The 23,029-nt window shown below is 43.9% G+C and overlaps 1 protein-coding gene across 1 annotated transcript in view; it reads right to left on the bottom strand.

The window, feature by feature from the left end:
- Positions 1-23,029, bottom strand: part of ELP3 (elongator acetyltransferase complex subunit 3) — a 94,245-nt gene that overhangs the window by 5,303 nt on the left and 65,913 nt on the right. The window contains exons 13-14 of the mRNA XM_061461124.1: positions 19,383-19,610; positions 16,490-16,571 (exon numbers count right to left, since the gene is read on the bottom strand). Coding sequence (XP_061317108.1) covers positions 16,490-16,571; positions 19,383-19,610 — 310 coding nt within the window. The remainder of the gene's footprint in view (positions 1-16,489; positions 16,572-19,382; positions 19,611-23,029) is intronic.

The following is a 23,029-nucleotide window of genomic DNA, read 5'->3' as shown; positions in this document are numbered from 1 at the left end:
GTGCAGGCAACAGGAGAGGAAAGGGTGATGCTACATTTACCAAAGTGGTATGGACTTCACCTGGAATGAGCAGTGAGTCTCAAGTTGGCTGCAGGGGTTTGGGATGGCCACAGCTGCTTAACTTGGTATCACAAAGGATGTTCCTCCCTTGGCTGCTCTGTTGCTGTGTGTACAGCCATGCCCTGTGAGGGGAATGCTCTGCCACAGTTGGAATATAGTTTTGTGGTTTTGAAAAGGCACAGAGAAGGAAGCAACAAATGCTTCTGCAGTCACCCACAGTGCTTCTATGGACATCAATAAAACCCAGCGATGGCAAAGAGCCAGGCAGAAAGCTTGGAAGCTGCTGCTGCCACGGGACAGACCATAAACGTCTGTGTTTTCAACACAGCTAGAAAAGCGAAGAAAGAAAACAAGAGCTCTGAGAGAATCTCCTTGGCCTCCAAGTGTGTCCCCCATGATCAGACCAAGGCTGCCAAAGCATTAAGAGGACTCAAAGGCCATCATTCAGAAATCACAAAGTCACATTTTAAAGTCCCTCAAGATACGGATTGGGTGACTTGGAGCCTGATGTCAGTGGCGAGTGAGCAAACAGAACCCTCTTTTTATCACAGGTCTTGTTGGAGACTCAGGCTACTAAAAGAGAAGTTTTAGGAGATTTTTAATACTCCTCGCTTTGACCCCCACCAAGTCCAAGAAGAAACCTCACCAGCTGTCCAACAAGTGCCTTCTGAAACCCACCGCTATCCAAAACCTCAACTCTGTGCAGGACTTCAAACAAAGCCAACACTGACTGGAGGTTGGCAGCCACTCGGGCAAGTGTTCAGATCTAGCGGGGGAGCAGGCTCTTGCTCTTACAGTTGGCAGAACCTGTTTGTATGAGGAAGGGTCAAAACTAGTGCTCCAGATCCATAACAGCAGTAGGAAAATAACATTTTCTTGTCTCTTGTGTACTGGATACTGGCTGAAAAACCACATACTGCATTTCTGCGCTGATGCACGAGTTAAGAATGTAGAGCAGAACCATCCACAACCTCCAATGAGTTTGCTTTGGCATTTATGCTTTTCACAGTGCTGAATTTTATCTTCAGGGAAAACATGAGGCTGTCTCATGTGAATCCCTACCAACCAACTGCCAAGAACGGTAACAATGGGGGAAAAAGCAAAGGACTGGAGATAACCAAAAAGCCTTATCGACACTGAGGAAACAGAAAACAACAATATTCTTAACACTGCTAAGAAAACCTGGGCACATCAGAGCACTCAGCAAAAAGTTATTAATTTAAGAAACCAAGGAACAATCCTTACATCTATCCCTGAAGCACAGCTTTTTATTTTTTTTAAGGATTAGATAATTGGCACTCATTTCCTGACAGTTCCTAAAGATACTGGGAGATAAAAATCCTCTGAAAATTACAAGGAGAGGCTTTAGGAAATGTTACCCAGTATCTTACAAATTATGATGCACCCGATTTTCAAATCCATCTAGACAAAAAGCTCACACATGTTCACTTTTCTTTTAAAACAGCAGATTCTGTGCAGAATTACTGAGCACTACTAGAACTCTGGCAGCCATCAGAAAACATAATCCAGGCAATGTGAACGGAAAACAGAAATATGTTTTGGGTTTTTTATAAAGATAAATGAAAATATTTTGATTTCATAAATCTGCTGTAAAATCAGAGCACTGGAAACTCTTTTTGAGGTTGTTTTGCACCCATAGGCACGTCGCAGCACCAAGGTCTGAAGCACCAGGGTCTAAAGCCAGGGTCTGAAGTCTCACAGTGGAGAGACTCCCCCCACGTGTTTCAACAGCCTCTGAAGGGACTAAACAGCAGGATGGGAGAGTTCAGTGTTTCACGACCTCCTCCTGCTGCATCAACCACAAAGAGCTAATTAGTGCTGCAGTTAAAGATATGTCTAAATCCCAGCTCCATGTACTTACATGATTGTTAATATTGCTGCATGTGAAGCATTCCATAATCGTTTCGCTAGTAAGGGCTAAAGGAGTAGCAGAATCAAACCTACAAACAGCAACCGTGCCTGACCTGTATTTAGTCTGTGTGTGGCTGTTTGCTGGACCAGGAAGAGAAATCCACATGCAAAAGCCTCTGTTTTTTTTCTCTCAAATACAAGTTGTGCTTCCTTCCCACCCGGATTGCTCCCCAGAGATTTCACATTACTGTTTTCACAACACCTCTGTCTAGCAGGGAGGGACTGTCATCGCCCTGGCCCAGGAGAAAAGCCAAGATCCCAGCAGCTGGGTAATTCATCTGAAATCACAAAGCAAGTCTGCGATAAAAAAGAGGTTTGAAGCCTGGGTCTCCCTCCATCAGCTCAACAATTCACTTTGCTACTGCAAAACACTGATGGCCTTTTGGATTTGAAATCGGATTAGTTTTGAAGCCATGACCCACAAGCTGAAAGCCTTGAATATCCCCAGCCTCCCCCCAAAATCCAATCCCTGCTCTGTTTAAATTCACTCCGGATTTACCGCACACACAGAGATGCAGCCTCTGACAGAGCTGAGCCTTCCTCCAACTCATGGCCAGCTCCTGGGTTTGATGAATAAAAATGAAGGAAGAAACCACACTACATAAACAGCACAGGAGATGTTTAACTCTCCCCTTTGCAACTTACTCTTTACATGCTACAGATTAACTTAACTCAGTTTATATCTAGGATGGCTTGGCATGGTCTATGATCTGACCAATTTGATAAAGATTTCCTTCACCTTTTGAATCTCCCACATGAAAGGCAGCATCCCTCATTTATCACAGGATCATGGAATCACATAATCGTTTGCGTTGGGAGGGACCTTGAAGCTCATCCAGTTCCAACCCTCCTGCCACAGCAGGGACACCTTCCACTAGACCAGGTTGCTCCAAGCCCTGTCCAACCTGGCCTTGAACACTGCCAGGGATGGGGCAGCCACAGCTTCTCTGGGCAACCTGGGCCAGGGCCTCAGCACCCTCACAGGGAAGAACTTCTGCCTAAGATCTCATCTCAATCTTTAACCTCTGTCAGGTTAAAGCCATTCCCCCTTGTCCTGTCCCTACAGGCCCTTGTCCAAAGCGCCTCTCCAGCTTTCTTGTCAAAAGCCCCTTTAGGCACTGGAAGTTGCTCTAAGGTCTCTGTGGAGCATTCCCTTCTCCAGGCTAAACAAGGCCAGCTCTCTCAGCCTGTCTCCATAGCAGAGGTGCTCCAGCCCTCAGAACATCTTCATGGCCTCCTTTGGACTCACTCCAACAACTTCACGTCCTTCTTATGTTGGGGCCCCAGAGCTGGACACAGGACTGCGGTGGGGGGTCTCACCAGAGCGGAGCAGAGGGAGAGAATCCCCTCCCTCGACCTGGTGGTCACACTGCTGGTGATGCAGCCCAGGACACGGTTGGTTTTTGGGCTACAAGTGCACACTGCTGGGTCATGGTGAGCTTCTCATTGACCAACAGCTTCAGTCCTTTCAAACAACCATCTGTTATCTAGCAAATGAGGTTCCCACATGCACTCCCGGTTCAGCCTGACCTCCCCCCATTCCCAGGTTCATAGGGAGCCTCAGCAATTACTTTAGGGGAACCACCTCAACTTTAAAGGTTAACATGATCTCTGATGAATCCTTCTGTAACAGAGCAGTGACACTGATTCAGAAGCAATCTCAAGGAACATTTGGGGACACTGGCTTTGGAGGCCAGTTCTAATTTGCTGGGGTAGGTCTGTCAAACACCAAAACCAGTTTAACAGGGCAAGTTTCTGCAGTGACACTACAGGATGGGAGCCTGGTGTGCCCAAGTGCTCTGCAGGGTACAGCAACACCAGCCACACTGAGGAAAGGTTGTAAGGATTATGGTATCTTCACAGAATGATTTAGTAAACTGCTTATGAAAGAAAGCAGATATACCATATTTACTCCTATCCTGTCACATGCAGAATTCATGTGCTGGTGAAGGTGCGGAGCTAACAAGGAAAACCAGAGCAAAAGCTTTATCATATTAACTAATGGATCACATGGGGATTTTCTGATTCATTCTTAAGGCCAAATCTCAAACCCAATTCTGTCACCGGTAACTTTTTTCTTACTTTTTAAAAACAAAACAAAACAAAACAAAAAACCCACAAACAATTAAATTAATGGTAGAATTAAATAACTGATTTTATAGCATTCAGCTTTTGTGGTGCCTCTCAGCACACAGGAGATGCCCTGGCTAGAACTGATTTTTAAATGGCAAGTCTGCAGGTAAGACCCATCCTAGAGCTTCCAGATGGTGAGATTACATCTCATTGATCTCTTTACTGTAGAAGCAATATTTCATTAATGACTACACAGACCTGCCCAAAGGCAGCTGCACTGAAAGCATCCGCTGTCAGGAGAGAGGAAGCCACCACACCAACGCTGCCTTTAACTGTGACAGATGAAGCCAGAGCTGACAGATCTTCTGATTCTAGACCAAGCAAAATTAAACATTTAAGAGCTAATACCATAACTTCTCTCACACTTTAACAAAGAGCTGCCATTGGTGTGGCTGCTGGGCATTGAGAGAGACAGGGACAATGAAATGTGTCTGCTACACAACCCCAGATTTGTGAAGTTAAGTGTTTGTGAGATTTTAGATCTACAGGCTATGGAATGTCTCGAGGCTTCTTCCAGAGATGGTTGCTGGAATAGCCAACCCAGCTGGTAAGGTATTACTGAGAGACTGGGGGTTTAGGATGACTCACAGAGCATGTGAGGCATTCATGATCGATTTTCTTTCTTATGGGCTATGAGATTTTAAATGCCAACAAAGAAACACTCAGCGATCCCGAGAGCGAGCCTTCCAGCCATTAAACCATCAGTGTCCCCATGCATCTGCCTCATCAGAGAATCACACAATGGAACGGGCTGGAAGGCACCTTAAAGCTCATCTAGTTTAAACCCCCTGTCACAGGCAGGGACACCTTCCACTAGACCAGGTTGCTCCAACCCCTGTCCAACCTGGCCTTGAACACTGCCAGGGATGGGGCAGATACAGCTTCCCTGAGCAACCGATGTCAGTGCCTTACCACCCTCATCATAAAAATACAGCACATGGCCTCAGGAATTTGTTCCAGTACGTGTCCAGGGCCAGAAGACAGGAGGCAGAAACCAGCCTTTTCTTCTGAACTTTCCCCTCTCACTCATCAGAAAGAGATCATTAAGCATTATAAATCTGACGTCTCTGTATCAAAGAACAACTTTAAAGGTTCCTACAGATCTACAGTTTAATAGTGCAGATTGCTACATCAGATGTTAATGACTTCTGGTGAGTAAAAGTAATGTGAGCAAACTGCAGAAAGACCCCAAGATCCCTGCCATGTGTTCCTGTAAGCGATAGGCATGCTCAGGAGCCTGCAGGTGATTATCATATGTTATCAAGAAAAAAGCATCAAAACGCTAAAATAAATAAGTAAATAATTATGATAGTTAAAAAGAAGTACAAATTACTGAGCAGAGGAAAATCCTTTACAATCTCTTCTCAGTTTTGCATGTGCTTGTGTCAGCAAATTGCTGACAGGGCTCCCACAAGTTCATGTGCTCGTGGGGACCCAGCAGCAATGCAAGCGGAGAGGGTCACTCGAACATCAATTCTGTCTGCATCCTTGCAGTGCAAGGAGGTCCTGAAAAGGCTACAGTGTGGCAAATAATGAATTAATACAGTGAACATAAGTTAATACTAGTTACCGTCTCGCTTCCAAATTTTGCAGACAACACCCCTCACCTGCTGTGCAGAAATACTGTTCAGCTTAGTTCTGAACTGAGCACACGGTTAATGAGGACTGTGCATGCTATGGGCCATTTTTCTCCGGCTCTTCCCCAGCTACTCGACTTTCTGATGATGTGGCTAATGAAGCGGGCCCACGACTCTTGACATCACCTGATCCTCCATGCCTACCATTCAGAAATCCATCCTGCCTTCCCATCACCACCTTCAGCCTCAGTGCACTCAGACGTGAAACATCCCTGGCCTGTGTCCATGTTAATTTTCTACTTGACAGAACACAAATAGAAGCTTGGTCTGGGGGAAAACTGATCATCTTGCCGCATAGTAATTAGCTTATAGGAAAAAACGGCAGCAGTGCCAGACTTCCACAGCGCCGTGATAAGGCTGCTACGTCACCAGGATGGAGTGAGGCTATGGTGAGATCTCGCTGCAGGGAGGCATTAAACTACTGCTTTAGAAGATGAGGCATGCTGGTGCGGATTTGGCTGTGGTTCCAGACACCTCTTCGGTGTTGGGAGTAAATTATCAATGAGGCTCATTTAAAGGCGCCAAAATGCCTGCACTTGTAAGAAGAAAGGAAAGGGTGCTTATGAATGGACCTCAGCGCATTCACTGAACAGGGCAAGCACCTGTGACAGGGGAATTCAGTCTCTTCCCGCATCTCCCCAAACAAGCATCTTCTGTGCAGAGATAAGGAGACAATTTTGTTGGTACAAGCCAAGCTAGTCTGCTTTTCTGATGCCAGCATAAACAGATAACGCTGACAGACGTCACAGCAGATACTGCAGCCGAAAAAAACCTCTTCCGTGCAAGAGCACTGTATTTATAGAGCTAGCTTTTAGCGTTTGAAAAGTAATTTGTGGTCTTACAGTGCATAAATATTTGGTCTGTGCACTCCTGATCCTTGCCCTTGGAGCAGCTGGCAGCTTTACCAACAGTATCTCAGCTTTCAGATGCACTAAAGAAAGGAGGTGGCTACCTGCTGCAACCAGCACGCTCAACAAGGACAAGCAGTAAGATGCCAACCTTTTAGGGACAACATGACAGTAGATTTAGAAAAGACAGTACGAAGAAGTTCTTCCCTGGAGGGTGGTGAGGTCCTGGCACAGGCTGCCCAGAGAAGCTGTGTCTGGCCCATCCCTGGCAGTGTTCAAGGCCAGACTGGACAGGGCTTTGAGCAACCTGGTCCAAGGAAGGTGTTCCTGCCCACGGCAGGGGGTTGGAACTGGATGAGCTTTAAGATCCCTTCCAACCCAAACCATTTCGTGATTCTATGGTAACGGCGCTGTCCATCTCCTTTGGCAGCCGATTTAGGCTAAGTAGTTAGGGACAGAGACAGCTATTCAGTGTATGTTCAATTCCTCTGTGGTGAATAAAGGGAATACTCAGTGGTAGCTTCACCTTAGCTTCAGACAAGAATCCAGGCTATGGAGGTAAGATAAGCCACTTTGTGTCACTGCTAAATGCCACTGATACTGAGACCACCAACCTTTCTATGTCCCCAGAAAGTGAAGTTTGAGGCAGCTGCATATGCCAGCAGTGTAAAGTTTAGAGGAAAGTGGCTTTCACACACTGAGAACATGTGGAGGGTATAGGGAGGCAGTGGTGGATAGTAAAACTAGGGTTTGAAGATGGTAACATCAAAAAATCCACGTGTAAAGCCAGTGCCTATCCCTGGGACAGGAGGAGACATACCCTTTAAAAAAAAAATACCCAAACAAACTACAAGAACAGTGATGTTAAATGTGGAGTCAAAGCAAGATATTTTGGTGCCAGGACAGGATGTCAGTTTGGCACAAACCCAACACTTCTCACAAAGAGGAACAAGAGATTCAGGACTTGGCAAGGAGCTAGAAAAGCGTAACAGCCCAGTGTGTACTCAGAGCCAGGAGGAGTGCAGTGTAAAGCCAGGCTGCCTGGGTGTAGCAAGCTCTGACAAGTGGATGTCTCGCACTCAGTTATTGCTGTGTGTCAGCAGGGACTGGTCAGAGCTACTCGGGGATCAGGCAGTTGTGCTCCAAGTCTTCAATGTAGAGGCATGAAAGCCAGAAAGCACATCCAGGAATGACAGCAGCAGTTGAGCAGATCCCTTTGGTGGCTCGGTGCCTGGCTGTGATGCTTTCTTCCTCCCTGGACGAGCATGTGGGCTTTGGCCAGTGGTGCTGGGCACTTCCACGGGCACCAAGTCCTCACAAGTGTGAGGACCGTGTGTGTGCTGCTATGCAGTCACTCACACCGTTCTGTCTCTGCAGATGTGCTGATTACAGCCTCTCTCCTGATTTCCTAGATTGCTGTAATAGATGATGCACTCATTAGAGCAACACAAATATCTGGGATGGGAACCCACTCAAAACTGCTCCTGCATACACATTATTTAAGTTCACAAAGGTTACTTTAAAAGGAGGCAGGGAAGCATTTCTGCCACGTGTTTTTCAGCATTGTGTGTAGCTACTGTACTTTAAAAGAGAAGGTTATCAGTCGTGTCGTTTTATTGCTCAGGTGCTTCAAGTAACTGTAAAGCACTGACTCAAATCTCTTCAATCATTGTTATTGCCAAAGGTAACCGCCCAAATCAGAGTATGACACTGGAACAATTGAGTTGCTGGTTAGAGGAAACACAAAGGATCCACAATGCATGAATTTCTTTAAGAACATCCAGTCAGGAGCTTTATGCTTCTGTCTTTTAGGAGGGGGAGGACGCAGGACTTCCAGCATTTCAGAATTCATTATGTTACATTTCACATACTCATCACTGGTGCTATATTAAAGAAACAGTTTAAAGTACTTGCTACAGGTTTAGGGTCAGAAGGGATTAATTATGGGATGTCAAGCAACAAAGTCCAAACAATAGCAATAGGAACCCTCAAGGAGAAAACAGGAAAGGCTTTAACAGAGGACTGTCCTTTATCCATCTTTACCTAGTTCAAAGGATTACTCTTTCCAAGCTCAAGATACAATGGTGGGGCAGTGCAACTAACCCCTCTAAAGCTCACAGAAAAGGGATGGGGAGAGAAGTTTATCAGCTGTTGCAGGCAGGCAGACTGGCAAGACAGAAAAATCCCTCGAGGGCTATCAGATACAAAGGCACCCTCTCTGACTATAGAAGTCCTTGGGCAACGAACAGCTGGAGGCTGAGATGATGTCTGCACGCTTACTGGATATTTGCTCCCTCCTGCAGACACCCAGCATTGGCAGTGTCAGAAATGACACATTGATCTGACCTGCTGCAGCCTACTCACATTCTTTGGCAGAAGCAGAGTCTGAAGCAAATACAATGCAAGCTGGGCTAAATGACAACAGGCACGAGGGCTGCATTGTATTTACACAGCAGGAGTAACTCCTAAAGGGGACCCTGGCAAGTGCTGACACCTACGGACTGCAAAATGCAGGGGACAGCCTCAAAAGAGAGCTAAAAACGTCCCATCCCAAACAGAAAGAAATACAGGTCTGTAGGCTGAATGGTAGAAGAGGAGTGGAAGGGAAAGCTTCTTTAGGGACTGGAGTATCATCATCCTACCAAAAGGAGAGAAAACCCTGAATACACAATTCAAACATCAGCTACTGACAAAAAGGAAGAAGCAATTATAAATTCAGCAAGCTTATGAGCCATCCACAAACCTCAAACACCAAGGTTTCTTACATTTTCAGTGCCTGATGACTTTTGGACATCAGAGGAGTAACATGTTTAAAATTATTTCAGTGTAATTTAGGTTTGGGGGCTTTTTTTTAAAGGGAAAAAAAGATGCAAATTCAAAGCAGGTACAACTGAAAGAAGAAAAAACAGAACAAAACACCCACCACAGCACAAAACCAACAAAAGGCGAAGAAAACACACATGCAATTACAAATGCTGGAAAATGGAAAAACAGATATTTCAGATCAGACCTCCCCAGAGCTCTGAATAATGGAGTGATGCCTCCAGGGTCTACCATTCAGCTACCCAAGCCTGCATACTAATATACTACTCACATCAGAAGGGTAGAAAGGCACCACTCATGCAGAAAATTACCTTAAATGAGCAATGACTTCATGATAAAAAAGCCACTCACTTTTTTACTTTGCTCTTTGATTTAGGGGGGGAGGACACCGCCTCCCTACTGCTAAGGAGCAGGCAGCATACTTCTGTCTCTGTGCTTAAACCAAGAGGCAGGCCACAAAACCACCTCGTTATTGTGACTATTTAGTTCTGGTTGGTTTAGTCAAATGTCCAGAGATGAGACTGCACCTCCGGGGGGAAGCATGTACCTTAGCAATCTTAGTATCCGGGGTCCAACGCATGCAGGATCACTAGCATCCAAGCTGTAAACAGAGCTGCGAATCCGCACAGTGGCAATCCACGAGGTATAACTACAGCATAACGCACAATGAGAAACCAGAGTACGTACGGTGGATATCATTTCCCATCCCACTGGTACCCTAATCACTCCATGTGCTGCCAGAATCCAAAATGCCCTTCCAACCTGGCTGGCAAATGCTCATTTTCCCTTACTGGTGCATTTGTCATTGACTCCAGAATTGATTAAATGCAGTTCTCCCACCGGTCCTCTTCAAATGAAGTGATATTTAACTAGACACACCATGAGGCAGCTGCGGTACAGCCTAGCTTGCCTTGTGCATCATTCCCCGGTTCATTGCCTGTGATGACTCCTGGGTGCCTGATGCAGGGGACCTGAGATTTTCCTTTGTTTGGAAGTAACCTTGCATGGTTTTAGGTACCATGATTGTAAGCAGTAGTGACCCTGTTGAATCCTGCTGCATCTTTTCCCTTTTCTGTCCATAAATTAAACAACCCCAACAGAAAAGAGCCTTACGATGTTTAGAGGTTTAGCTGAACCTGCTTATTCCAAGAACAACAGGGAGAGTAAAATGCTTTGGAAAGAGTCTGCTGGGAAACTTGCTTTATATTTTTTCCTCTGGAGCACAAACTAACATGCTCTGAAGAAGCACAGGAACTGATGGCATTCATTTGTGCAGTCCTGGTTTGAATGTGCTTTTAAAGGAAAAACCTCACTGTCTCATGAATACCTCTGCTTGTGACATAGGGAGAGATCCTTACCCTGCTCTGGGTAGAGTGACGGCAGGCAATGAGGTGCAGAATGCTTCCCACACTGCAGGAAGAGACTGGTAGACTAGGGAGGAGTGTTAAGTCTTTTCTATAACAGGCTGCAGAGACAGAACAAAGCACACTGGAGATAAGCCTGCCTTAAGCCAGAAGTAATTCTCAGCTAAGGCAGCAGTTGAAAAGCTGGACTGCAAGTGTGCATCGAATCTGGGTTATAAACACGACAAAGTTGAAACCTACAACTCAACAAACTCTACACGCAAAGGTCTGACTAAGAACAAGCTTTAAGCCCTTGACCCCTGGTGCAGCCTTGAAAATGAGGATTACCACTTGCTGGCAGTGTAAGAACAATGCCAGTCACAGAGGAAGATTCCCATGAAAGTAAATGGTATTTATTTTTAAATCCCTGCAAACTGCTATTGCTCACAGTTCTGATTCAATGCTATTTAAACTGCTGAGTATTACGAGTCACTAGGACAGAAATCACCTTTTCATTGCTATTTTAACTTCTAAATACTTCCTACCTGACCTAATTTAAGAATTGGTGGGGTTTTTTAGTTGTTTGGGTCTTACAAGCTTGGGAATAGTTTGGCTTGAGATGGGGGAAAGGGTTGCTGAGGAGGGCGGAAGCACAAAGGAGATTTCCCCACACATTCAACACCCGCTCACTATATTTGTGTAGGGTTTGTCTTACTAGATCTTCCCCTGCCCACTGTAACAAAAGCTCTGGTGGGTGGAGACACAAAAGCCTTAACGAATCAAGACAGGTTCCCATTTTCCAAAACATGCTCAGCTGGGACAGATGCAAGACAGGTGGAAGTCTTTGGTCTGTACTATGCAGAAGTTAGGCCACACTAAATCTTTGTAAGATATCTTACGGTATATATGTATATATATATCAAAGCTTCCAACCAGAACACCCTTGCAGAATGAAGGCTGTTGCAGAAATGCCCTTGCTTAAGGACAACAATATTCCTGTTTCTACCTGTGTTGAAATCCCAGTTAACAGTATCAAGCCTGTTTTCAAAGCTGTTACATTATTAAACCTTTAAAACTGAAGCTCATTAGAACTAGAGGATTGTACACAGCAGCTATTCCACAGCACCAATCCCCTACTCCAGATTTATCCTTGGCTTCCTCCAAATCCCCCTAATTAATTTTTTTTCAAAGGCCATCAATCTAAAGCAGACAAACATCAGAGAGTCAATTCATTAACATTCCCATATTTCCATTTATCTTGGGCCACTTCTTTTCTTATTAATAGCTACTAAGACTGGCATTTCTAAAAATAACCAACCAGCGCTGGAAGCAAAACTCCAGGGAGTCCTCCCGAGCTCCATCAATCCTTCAGCAGCATTTTGGAGTCTCGTCCTAAGGTCTCCTGAGTACACCCTGGCAGTTGGCAATCTCCAAGGCAGCCCATGAATCAACATCCTATGAACTATGAGACGCTGATTACTCAATTTATTACTTCTAGGGTGACCAAAGGGCTGTTTACACGAGGAAATTAGAATACTTCAGAGTACTGTCAAATGTGCCCTGCAACCTTACTTCTGATTTATGTGTTAGCTCAGTTTCTCTCCCCTTAATGTTCCTCGTTGCAGGTGACTTTAACACTTGTATGATGCATCAGATTTACTTTTAGAAAGTTCCAAATCTCCGTTTTCTCCCTAACTGCAAAAGGCAAATGCAGGAGTAATACGGTTTCCTTAATACATGAGACAGCATGCTCAAGCAGCACCAACAGACTGGTAGATGAGTCACCAACAATTTTCTCTCTCATGGAGATACAGAAAGCAGGTGGTATTAGTTTTAATTTCTGTTCACAGCCATGCGATTGTGGATTCCTGGCTGCTGCAGTACGCTTAGGAGAAAGATGTTGGGATCAGTCACCCCAATCTGATTATTATGGTCCTACTGATCTTAATCAGGAGGCAATCATGAATTACTCACTTGTTTCCCATTTACATGTTTGCATCAAGTGATTTTACAGTACTGCCTGATAAGAGAATGTAAAAATATGAACACTTCATGCTGAAATATGCCACTGACTCACTGCTGAGGGGGATGGAGTTTCAGCCCTTTTTTGAAACAAGAAACAGGCAACTGCAAGACAGACACCTGACCTAACGAAGTGGATATCTGCACTTGCAGGCAAGTGAAATGATGTTTAATTAAGAATATTGACAAGGTTATATGTGGGGAGAAAGCAAGCAGAGCCAGAGGGGAAAAGATTATGCCTGAAGTCCTTTGGGGAGTCTGGACAAAGGGAAAATTTGCTCTGGCAGCTAACATGCTCTGCCATAGAGGAAAGATGTTTCTAATGAGTGAGGCTCTAATGGACATACCCTGAGATGACAGGAAACGTTGAATACTACCTTGATCAGGATGGGCAGCAAATCAGGTGGACAGGAGCGAGGCGTTTCTAGTGTAACCTCACTAATAGCAGATTAGTCATGAGGTGGCTTGCTTTCTTCCTCCATTTCTCTCTCTCTTTCTTTCCCTTCCTTCCTTTCTTCCTTCCTCCCTCCCTTCCTTCCTTTCTTTCTCTCTCTTTCTTTCCCTTTCTTCCTTCCTCCTTCCCTTCCTTTCTTTCTTTCTCTTTCGTTCCTGTTTCTCATAACCACTTGTAACTGTATTGCCTATTTTAGATGTTGTACACACCTATTTTCATCTGAATCTGCCTTCATCTGGCTGGAGTTAAACACATTTCCAAACAAGCCATGCTTCAATCCAAGCCAGAGGCTCCTGGACCCCACCAGATTTATCCAGCTCCCCAGATTTATTCCCTAAAGGGTGAGAGGGACCCTGCCAGCTGCAGGAGATGGAGATGGGTGTCTGGCCTCACACATCTGGAAAGACAGGAAAAAAAAGTCTTCTCTGTGAGGGTAGTGGGGCCCTGGCACAGGCTGCCCAGAGAAACTGTGGCTGCCTCATCCAAGGCAGTGTTGAAGGCCAGATTGGATGGGCCTCTGAGCAACCTGGTCTAGTGGAATGTGTCCCTGCCCATGACGGAGTGTTGGAATCTAGGATTCTATGATCTTCAGTGATCAGTGATGCAAAACATTCTGCTCTGGCATGCTGCGGCAGACAAGGCTCTGGCATGTAGCAGAATACTGGGGGCAACGAGTCATTTTGTGTCCCCAGGAAATGTGCTGTTCCGCAACAAACCAATACAAGATGCCCCTATTCAAAGGCCAGGTAGGTTATAGTCACAGATGACCAAAGGATCTTTAAACATAGGGAACAGCCACAGATGATCACAAGATCATTCAATGGTTTGGATTGGAAGAGACCTTTAGAGATCATCAAGTCCAACCACCCTGCCACAATGACTGCTGCTCATTTCTAACCAGAGCTGCTAATTTCTAACCAGAATTAGAATTAATTTGACTTGATCTTAGAGACTAGCCCTAATCTTTAGACAGTAACAAAACCCCTCCATGCTGTGCTTTTGTAAAAATACATGTATTTCTTTTTGGATAACTCAATGAGAGAGTTTGCCACTTAGACATATCCTGCCTAAAAACTGGTATAGTACAGAAATTCAACCATCCACTCTGCTACTTTGCTAGCAGGAGCCCTGAGGAGCACTAATGCTGCTTCATGCAATCCTCCAGTAGAGCACATGCATCAGCATTGACCAGGGACCATTCCCTGAAGATGCAGTTTGCATGTTCTGGCACTATTTAGTTGACTAGTACTGATGTAGCCATTAAGTGCAAGACTGGAAAATACTGCTGAAGAAAGTATTTTCTTCAACATAAAATATAAAGCAAAGGCTGCACAAAAAGCATAACACCCTTACAAGCTTCCCTCTAGGAAGCAGTCAAAAGTTTGCAATAAGTTGGAGATGTAATCGTGCAGTGGGTTCCCAAATTAAAAATCTGTTTAGAAACCACAATTAGCAAAACCAAGTTCATCCTCCAATGGAGGAAGAACGTCTGGCTGCATTTTTGTTTCAGATAAAACCTACAGGGGAACTGCAATTCAAGTGGTAACATCTCCAAGGAAACAGCTGGAAATCTTGTGGTCTTCACAGATGCTGTAGTATTCTGTATTCGAAGACAAACTGCACTATGTTGTACTTTGCACTCCAGGGAAGAAAAAAAGAAAAAAAAAACAAAAACCAAAGAACGCAGATGAGTTCTTAGGAGGATGCCACAAACTGTGCATGCAGCAAAACAAGACTTCTTGCACTGGACCTTCATGCAAAGAATATATTCTTCACATCAGTTTGCTAAAATACAGCTAAAATCAGGAATTAGCATGGAATGCTTTCATAAATCATTTTTTAGCAATTGCTGTATGTTTTCTGTTCTTCTCAAAAGAAGTGCTCTTTAGCACAGAGGAACTGTGACTTCCTCTCTCCACACATACCAAGCCAAGATTTTACCAGCAAAACCAAAAGAAACCATTTTCACCTTTGCCTCTCTACTCAATTCCAAGTTCAAACTGACACCCATGAAGCAGCAATCAAGATACAGGACTGACATGTGTCTTAAAAAAGAAACAGGGGAACCACAGAACACAGAATTATCTTTAAGCATCCTGGGCTGCAGCAGCAGCAACATGACGAGCAGGTCAAGGGAGGCCAGGTTGGACAGGGCTTGGAGCAACCTGGTCTAGTGGAAGGTGTCCTTGCCTGTTACAGGGAGGTTCCAACTGGATGATCTTTCAGGTCCCTTCCAACCCAAACCGCTCTGTGATTCTCTGATCTGACTACTGCCTACACACTGCCCTCACTCACGTGCTTGCCCTTGTCACAAGTATTTGTCAATACGGCCCACGCTGGCTTTTCAACATCCAGGGACATTACAGAGCCAGAAACACATAGAACAACTCTTTGCTTCTGCACTCATCAAAGTTGTGGATTTCTGCTTTTCAGGGGTTTCCAGCAGCAGAAGGTTATTATTTGAGAGGTCTAAAATATAGCTATTCCATTTAAATTCCCCAGCATACATTAATCTTACACCAACAAGAGTTTCTCTTTTAATGCAATTTGCCAGCTTCCCCAGTCATAGATCTCTATGCCTGTAAAACCTTTCTATGGCTACTATAACTGCTAATACAAGACAAATTAAGATACAAAGGCAGTCCTGACCTTGACTTCACACACATGCAATGAACTGATGCCTCTCTTCTTAGCCACAATGCCTGGAAAATGAACTAGGAGAAAGGGCTTCAGCTCTTTCTTATATAGCTCCCTTCTTCATGATAATACTTAATGTATCCTAAAAGCACATCTGTCCCCCCTAATGACAGTACTTGCAGAAAGACGCTAAAATGGAGGCTGGCAATTTTCCATCCTTATAAACTCTGGAAAGCAGCCCTCGACAATAACAACCTGCGATGGGGTGAAATCAGCAGGGTTGGAAATAGCAGTGTTTGGTGGAGGAAGACACCCATGGTCATGCTGTCTGTCTCCTTCAGCACTAAGAACAGGATGGTTCCCTGCAGCGCATCCTCTAGTATGCTGCTTATAATAACAGTACTGTCTGGACAAAGCTACAATGGAATTTAACTCCATTAAGAAGAAACATCTGCTGATGCTCATTTTCTTCCTAATATGATGAATGTTCACAGCAGTGGTGCTGGCTGCAGTGGGTTTATTTTCAGATTAAGAGAGACATATATATTTTATATATATATATTTTATATATATATATAAAAAGGTATCAAGCAAAGGTACCTGAAATTACAGCAATTTTCCATGACCCGTGTTCCTCCTTGGCTATTCTTTCTGCCTCCTCCATCAGTAACATACCAAATCCCTATAATGGGAGAAATAACAGGAAAAAAAGGTAAGTTCTCTAAAAATTAGAAAACATAAGCAAGCTCAGAATGTAAGCATTAGTACAGTTCCAAAAGACTTATATTTTTTTCAGAGGAATGATCCTGTGATCAGGAATATTGCTGAATATTGCAGGAGAGGGCTTGAGAAGAAGTGCACCAACACTAAGCTTTACAGTGGAGCTTTCTCAGTGTTTTGTTTTTTTTTCTATCAGAAAATTATTCATAGGCAGTTCTAGTGTCTGACTGCTTCTCAATGGAGGGAACAGAATGAAGTTAAATCCACTGAAGGTAGGTCGACTTGGTAGGCATCCTATAATTCCTGGTGCTGAATGAGCCTATCTGGCAGAGATAACCAATTCTAAACAATAATCACCCACCATAACAGAGCTGGGTTTGTGCTTGTGAATTTAACAGGGTCTGCGCATGAACACCCAGTGCCATTCTGATGAGGGATGTAAGCTCAAATGGTTAGAGTTGGAATGGACCTTAAAGCCCATCTAGTCCCAACCCGCTGCCAAAGGCAGGGACACCTTTCACTAGACCAGGATGTGGCCAGACACTACTGACCAGAGATGGGCCTTGCTGCTGTTCACTTTTCTGATATACACCAGCCTTAGCGCCTCAGACTTTATTCCCACAACCTCTCCATGAGTCAAGAGCTGCTATCGTGCTTGTTTCAGGATGAAAATTGAGGCAGGCAGCAACCATAGGGCTTGTCAGGGCTACCCACAAAGGCTACAGCAAACTGGTGCATGACCCCTGCAGGAGGTCATGCTAGGCTCAAGCTTTGTATCGCTCTCTAGGCTCAGCTCATGACACAGGAGGTTCCAAATCAAAAAGAATTGCAGATGAACATGTTAACATTCTGGACCAGATCCACACCTATGTTTATGTTTGGAAATCTGGCACAGCAGGAGTGCTACTGGAATCATGATAAATACTTCAAAAGAAGGGAATAGCCTTTCCACTCTATTTAACAACTTCCTTAGTCCTATATATCTTGGAGTAACTGATTGGATTAATTAGCTCCTAACATTAGGATGGGAATTATACTTGGCTCTTTGTTCATCTGCTTTTCTGACAAGATGTACAGAATGGGGCTGCGGCAACACTGAAGCAGATATGATTTAATTCTAAAAAACACTGAACGCTTACAGGCATTTTTAAATAACACACAGAAATCTTCATTCAGAAACATCCTTCTAATCAGAAATTGCCCTCACAACTGTGAAGAACATTTTCTGATTAACCTCTTGAACACAGACTATTCCGAATGAACATGAGCGCGTCATATGCCATGAAATTTCAATTTGCAGCCTATTTTAATGTTTGTAGTTGGTTACTTTCAATAGATTTTCTCCCTCTTAAAAAAAATATCTTTTTTTCCCCACATACTTAGGATGATTTTTTTTTTTTCTTCCTACATTTTTAACTGTTAACTATTTTACAGTGGAAATACCCACTTCTCTCCCCACCTCCCCAAACACTGCCTTGTGGTCACACATCATCAGCATCTAGCAGGACTGCATCTTAATGCGTATACTCAGGGAAAGACTAATAAATACAAGGATGTTAATTTAAAACATCAGCCCTGAGCACTTCTGGCAAAGAGGACAAACTGATTGCTTTTTAAAAAGCTCGGTCTAAAGGTTCAGAACCTACCAGGGCAAAATCTAATTCACATTTTTGCTCACCGCAAGCCACAGCATGTCACATGCAGCAGAAGGATAATGTGCTATTTTCATGAGACACTGCAAGGAATTACAAACACAGTTTTCCACTCCATTCCCCACATACTATAGAATATATATGTGAAATAGTCTCACAAGCATGTCTGAAGCAAAAAATTGTCTGACCCAACTGAAGGAGTTTACTTGGGAGTATCACCACATCACCCAAACTGATAAATGTCTCAGAATCAAAGTTGGATTTCTAATTTTGGTAGGAAGAACATATTTAATAGATGTATCTTTGAAAGAAAACTGGGTAGTACCAAATAAAACTTCACCTTCCCATATGTAAATATGTCTCACCACTGTGAAGGTGGTGAGGTGCTAGCACAGGGTGCCCAGAGAAGCTGTAGCTGCCCCATCCCTGGCACCGTTCAAGGCCAGGTTGGATGGGGCTTGGAGCAACCTGGTCTAGTGGAAGGTGTCCCTGCCCATGGCAGGGGTTGGAACTGGATGAGCTTTAAGGTCCCTTCCAACCCAAACCATTCTATGATTCTGTGATTATTTTAGATTTCAGAAGGAAAAGTCATCTACTGAACATGATCAATTTTAGAAGGAAGTAAAAAGACACAATGGATCACAGAATCATAAAATCACAGAACACCAGGTTGGAAGGCACTGCAAGGTATCCACTTTGTTTTGTTTTTACTCAGTCTGAAGTCAAGTCTGATGTACTGTACAGGTTATTAAAGGAAAGAAACTTCCAAACTAACGATGCTCGATATTGGAAAGTCAAATTAGCAGCAGCATATATGAGCTTGTATTGTACAGGCATGAAGCAACACTGATAGCGTTCAGATGTGCTTTTTTGTTTTGTAATTTCAGAGCAGTTGCAATTGCCTAAACATGATCACACTAGTAAAAACTCAGAAGCAGCATGATGTTGGCAGGTGAAAGTCAAGAAGGGGCTCAAATCCAATTCTGTTTCTATTGCAGTGACTATAATTCAAAGCAACCGAATGAATCTCAGATAATAAAATTCTTCTCCCATTATACTAGGGAGAGGGGAGAAAGGTGCAAGAAAGAGGCACAGATGAAAAATAAAGATGCTTGGAGTACCTGGTGCTGAAATTTTGAAGGATCCCGACTGCTTACAGGGACAACGCTCCCATACACGTGCAATTCCCGGACAATGGAAACACCTCCTTTCAGCTCAGGTCTGAATGACTCCTCCGAACACTTCCGCAGTCGTAGAAGGCCAACGAGAATATCCTGCTCTGGATCTTCATAGGAGAGGAAGGTCTCCCATCCACCATTAGCTACGTAATCTCTTCTAACTAATTCAATCTGGTCAAAGAGAAGAAGGGAGGACAAATACAAAGAGGAAAAGAGAAAGGGAAAATGTCCTTAAAAATATTTAAAGCAACAAACTGAACAGACCAAAACCAATTTCATGGGTCCATAAACTATTATGATTCAGAGAAAACATGAAGTGCTTTCTTAAAGGCCAATTTAATTCTAGATGGATTTTAGCAGTACTGGCTAAGAACTGCTGTTACTGCAGTCATATTAAAGACAAAACATGCTACTACCTTAATAAAAATGTATTTGCCAGTGAGACAGAACTAGTCTTCTATCCTACTTGTAGGTTTTCAAGAAGGGCTAGTTACACATGTGGTTACATGTTTGTAAGTCAGAAACCTAAACTCCACGTTTCTTAGTTACTTGAGTTTCATAACCAGTGCAAAATCAATGAGAGCAACAACTCTCACCTCTAACCAAGGGACTATCTAATTGAAATTCAGTTACAAATTTGCTAATTTAGAAGGAGTAGTTTTGCATCTGCCTTAACTAAACCTGCATTTATGACTTTGTCTCTACTGCTTTGCAAAGGAAATGGCTTGAGATATCTACAGAATATGGGTCTTCTAAGCAGCAGTCAACATCCTTACTAATTACCAAGTAGTACTTTCTGGCGCCTCACAAGTTCTACCAACATGAGCAAACTGTAGTGCAACAGGAGTGGATCTGAAAAAGCTGGTGTTGAGTGAATATTGCATTACATGTGCTTTACAGAATCAGCAGGAAATTTTCTTACTTATTCAGGCAGTTCTGAAGACACCAAAATCATCCAGAAAAGTACTCTGAGAACTGACCAGTAACAACTTGTAAGTTGCCTCAAATGCTATTTGTTATAATAATCCAAAGTCACGTCTGAAGTACAATAAGTGGAAGGGAAAGTGAAGTGAGAGTGGACTGACTACAGAGAATACAATAAAGACCACACTTGGGTAGAAAAAATTACTTCTGCAGAGCACCTAGAAGCTATGAAGAGCAGCTAGGGGATGAGAGCGCAGGAAGAATAAAAACCTTCTGTTTCAGACAGTTATGACCTACCATCATCAAGAAGCAGTGACAAGACCCGAGACATGACTCCCTTATCTGATGTCATATAACGGGAGCTGTGTTTATATGTAGCTGAGCTAGCCCCAAGTTAATTTAATGCAACCTGTAGCTGACGATGATAACGTCACATATCTGGTGACACAGTGAGTCACTCTATTCGTGTTTTGAGTTGATATGGTAGAGCTGACATAGCTGCCCATCCTTTCTGTAGGTATTCCCTTGCTCACCTCTAACAACCAGCTGCTAAGAAGGCTGAATTTATTTCCCAAATTGCCTGGTTCAACAGAGGAGAAGCAGCAAGAGTTTGCAGTATTGAGAGCCTGATGACAACATAATGTATGTTGGTGGAGCTTAAATACATGCCATGAACCAGGCATCCATCACCAGCTGGCGTACATTAGGTGTACTCTTGGAAGGCACTTTCTAAATTAACCTGAAAGGACTCAGGTTGCTGTGCTTCTGGATACTTTCAAAGTGAGGAGCAATCAGAGGATTTGCTTTAAAAGCACACCCCTAGTCTGAACTAAAGACACCACATAGGTACAGCTGCTATTGTTCTGACAGATTCCTTTAACTTTAGGAATTTAAACATGTATGGCAAGTGCCAGATGCCCTGTGCACCAGCACTGTACTGGTGTTCCTAACATTTATCCTGATGGTACAGGATAGGATTGATTCCTCCATATAGGTGTATTGATTCCTGTGCGCCCAGGTGGCCAAGGCTGATACAAGGCTGGCTTGTAAGACCACCCCCTGTACTCAGCCCTGGTGAGGCTGCACTTCAAATCCTATGTTAAGTTCTGGGCCCCACACTACAAGACAGATATTGAGGTGCTGGAGGGGGTTCCAGAGAAGGGCAATGGAGCTGGTGAAGAGTCTGGACCACAAGTCCTGTGAGGAACTGGGGGGTTTTATCCTGGAGAAAATGAGGCTCAGGGGAGACCTTCTTGCCCTCTAAAACTACCTGACAGGAGGTTGTAGTGAGGTGGGGTTGGGCTCTTCTTACAAGCAGCAAGTGATAGGACAAGAGGAAATGGCTTCAAATTGTGCCAGGGAAGGTTTAGACCGGATATTAGGAAAAATTTCTTCCCTGAAAGGGTTGTCAAGCACTGGAACAGGCTGCCCAGGGCAGTGGTGGAGTCACCATCCCTGAAGGTATTTGAAAGATGTGCAGATGTGGTGCTTGGGGACATGGTTTAGTGGAGGACTTCGCAGTGCTGGGTTAATGGTTGGACTTGATGATCTTAAGGGTCTTTTCCAGCCTAAACAATTCTGTGACTCTGTATCTTGCCATGCTTTCCCAGTATTACTACAAACTAAAGCAAAGGACCTCAGTATTTTTTTGCAAACCTTCTCATACCCAGAAATCCATGAATTAAAGATTTGTTTATAGAAAAGCCATACGGGATTCTGTCGCCTGCCTGCTCTACTCCATGACAAAGCCTGGGCGAACGCAGCTCACAATTACATCCCTTGCTGACTGCAGAAGCAAGACTCATTTCAACGCTGATGTACAGCTCGCAGGGTAAGCACCCAAGCAGACATCTACTGATGTGCCAAGTTCTCTGAGAGCGTAACTCCGCTCCAGCTTGTGTGTCAGGACAGCTGACACACACTGATCCAAATCTACAATTAAGTACATAACACCACTAGTAAAATGGAAATGTGCAGGAAAAGAAAAGAGATTTTTAAAATACCCGTATTCTTCAGCTAGGTTTGCATGTGAAAAAGCAGTTAGGGTAAAGTTTCCTGCTAATCTATAAAAAGCCCCTAAAAATATTATTAAGCACTGTTATACTAGCAGTTTGAAATGGCAAGATTGGAGAACTCTCTGTTTCTTCTTGAGGACAAAACAGAACCAGTACAAAGCCTGGTTCCACTGCCTGTCCTCCAGCAGGGACTAGATGCTGCATTATGCCCATCGCCAGTCTGAAAGCCACTTGTAGACAAAGCAAGACTACAGTAACCTTTACCAGGAGGTTTTGTATTATGTGCATCTTCTTAGCACCATAAGGACGCACCAGATAAGCTCATACGCTCAGAAAAGTCCCTCCTGGGTTTTTTGTTCTCCCCAATTCCCTGGGCACAGAGAGTCCCTACAATACATAAATCCCCCTCAAAGGGGTTTTGGGAACTCATGAGATCTACAAAGCCTTTTTCTTCTGGGATACTGATATAAATGAGGCAAAAGCCATCCAGAATCACCTCCCAGTCAGCTGGTGCACAGCCATGGGCAGCAGCATACCACAGTCCCCAGCAGCAGTTCGTTGTCTGTAAGCATCGTGTGCGCTGGGTAAGGATAACCCTCATCAACGTGGATCACCATTTCAGTATGCAACCCTATCAAACCTCTGGCACAG

Source organism: Pezoporus flaviventris, unplaced genomic scaffold (genome assembly GCF_033815535.1).
Source record: "Pezoporus flaviventris isolate CSIRO_AGI_PZ_B2104156 unplaced genomic scaffold, CSIRO_AGI_Pfla_v1 ptg000031l, whole genome shotgun sequence".
NCBI classification, from domain to species: Eukaryota; Metazoa; Chordata; class Aves; order Psittaciformes; family Psittacidae; genus Pezoporus; species Pezoporus flaviventris.
Note: the sequence above shows the minus strand (reverse complement) of the source record. Positions and strands in the feature narration are given on the sequence as shown.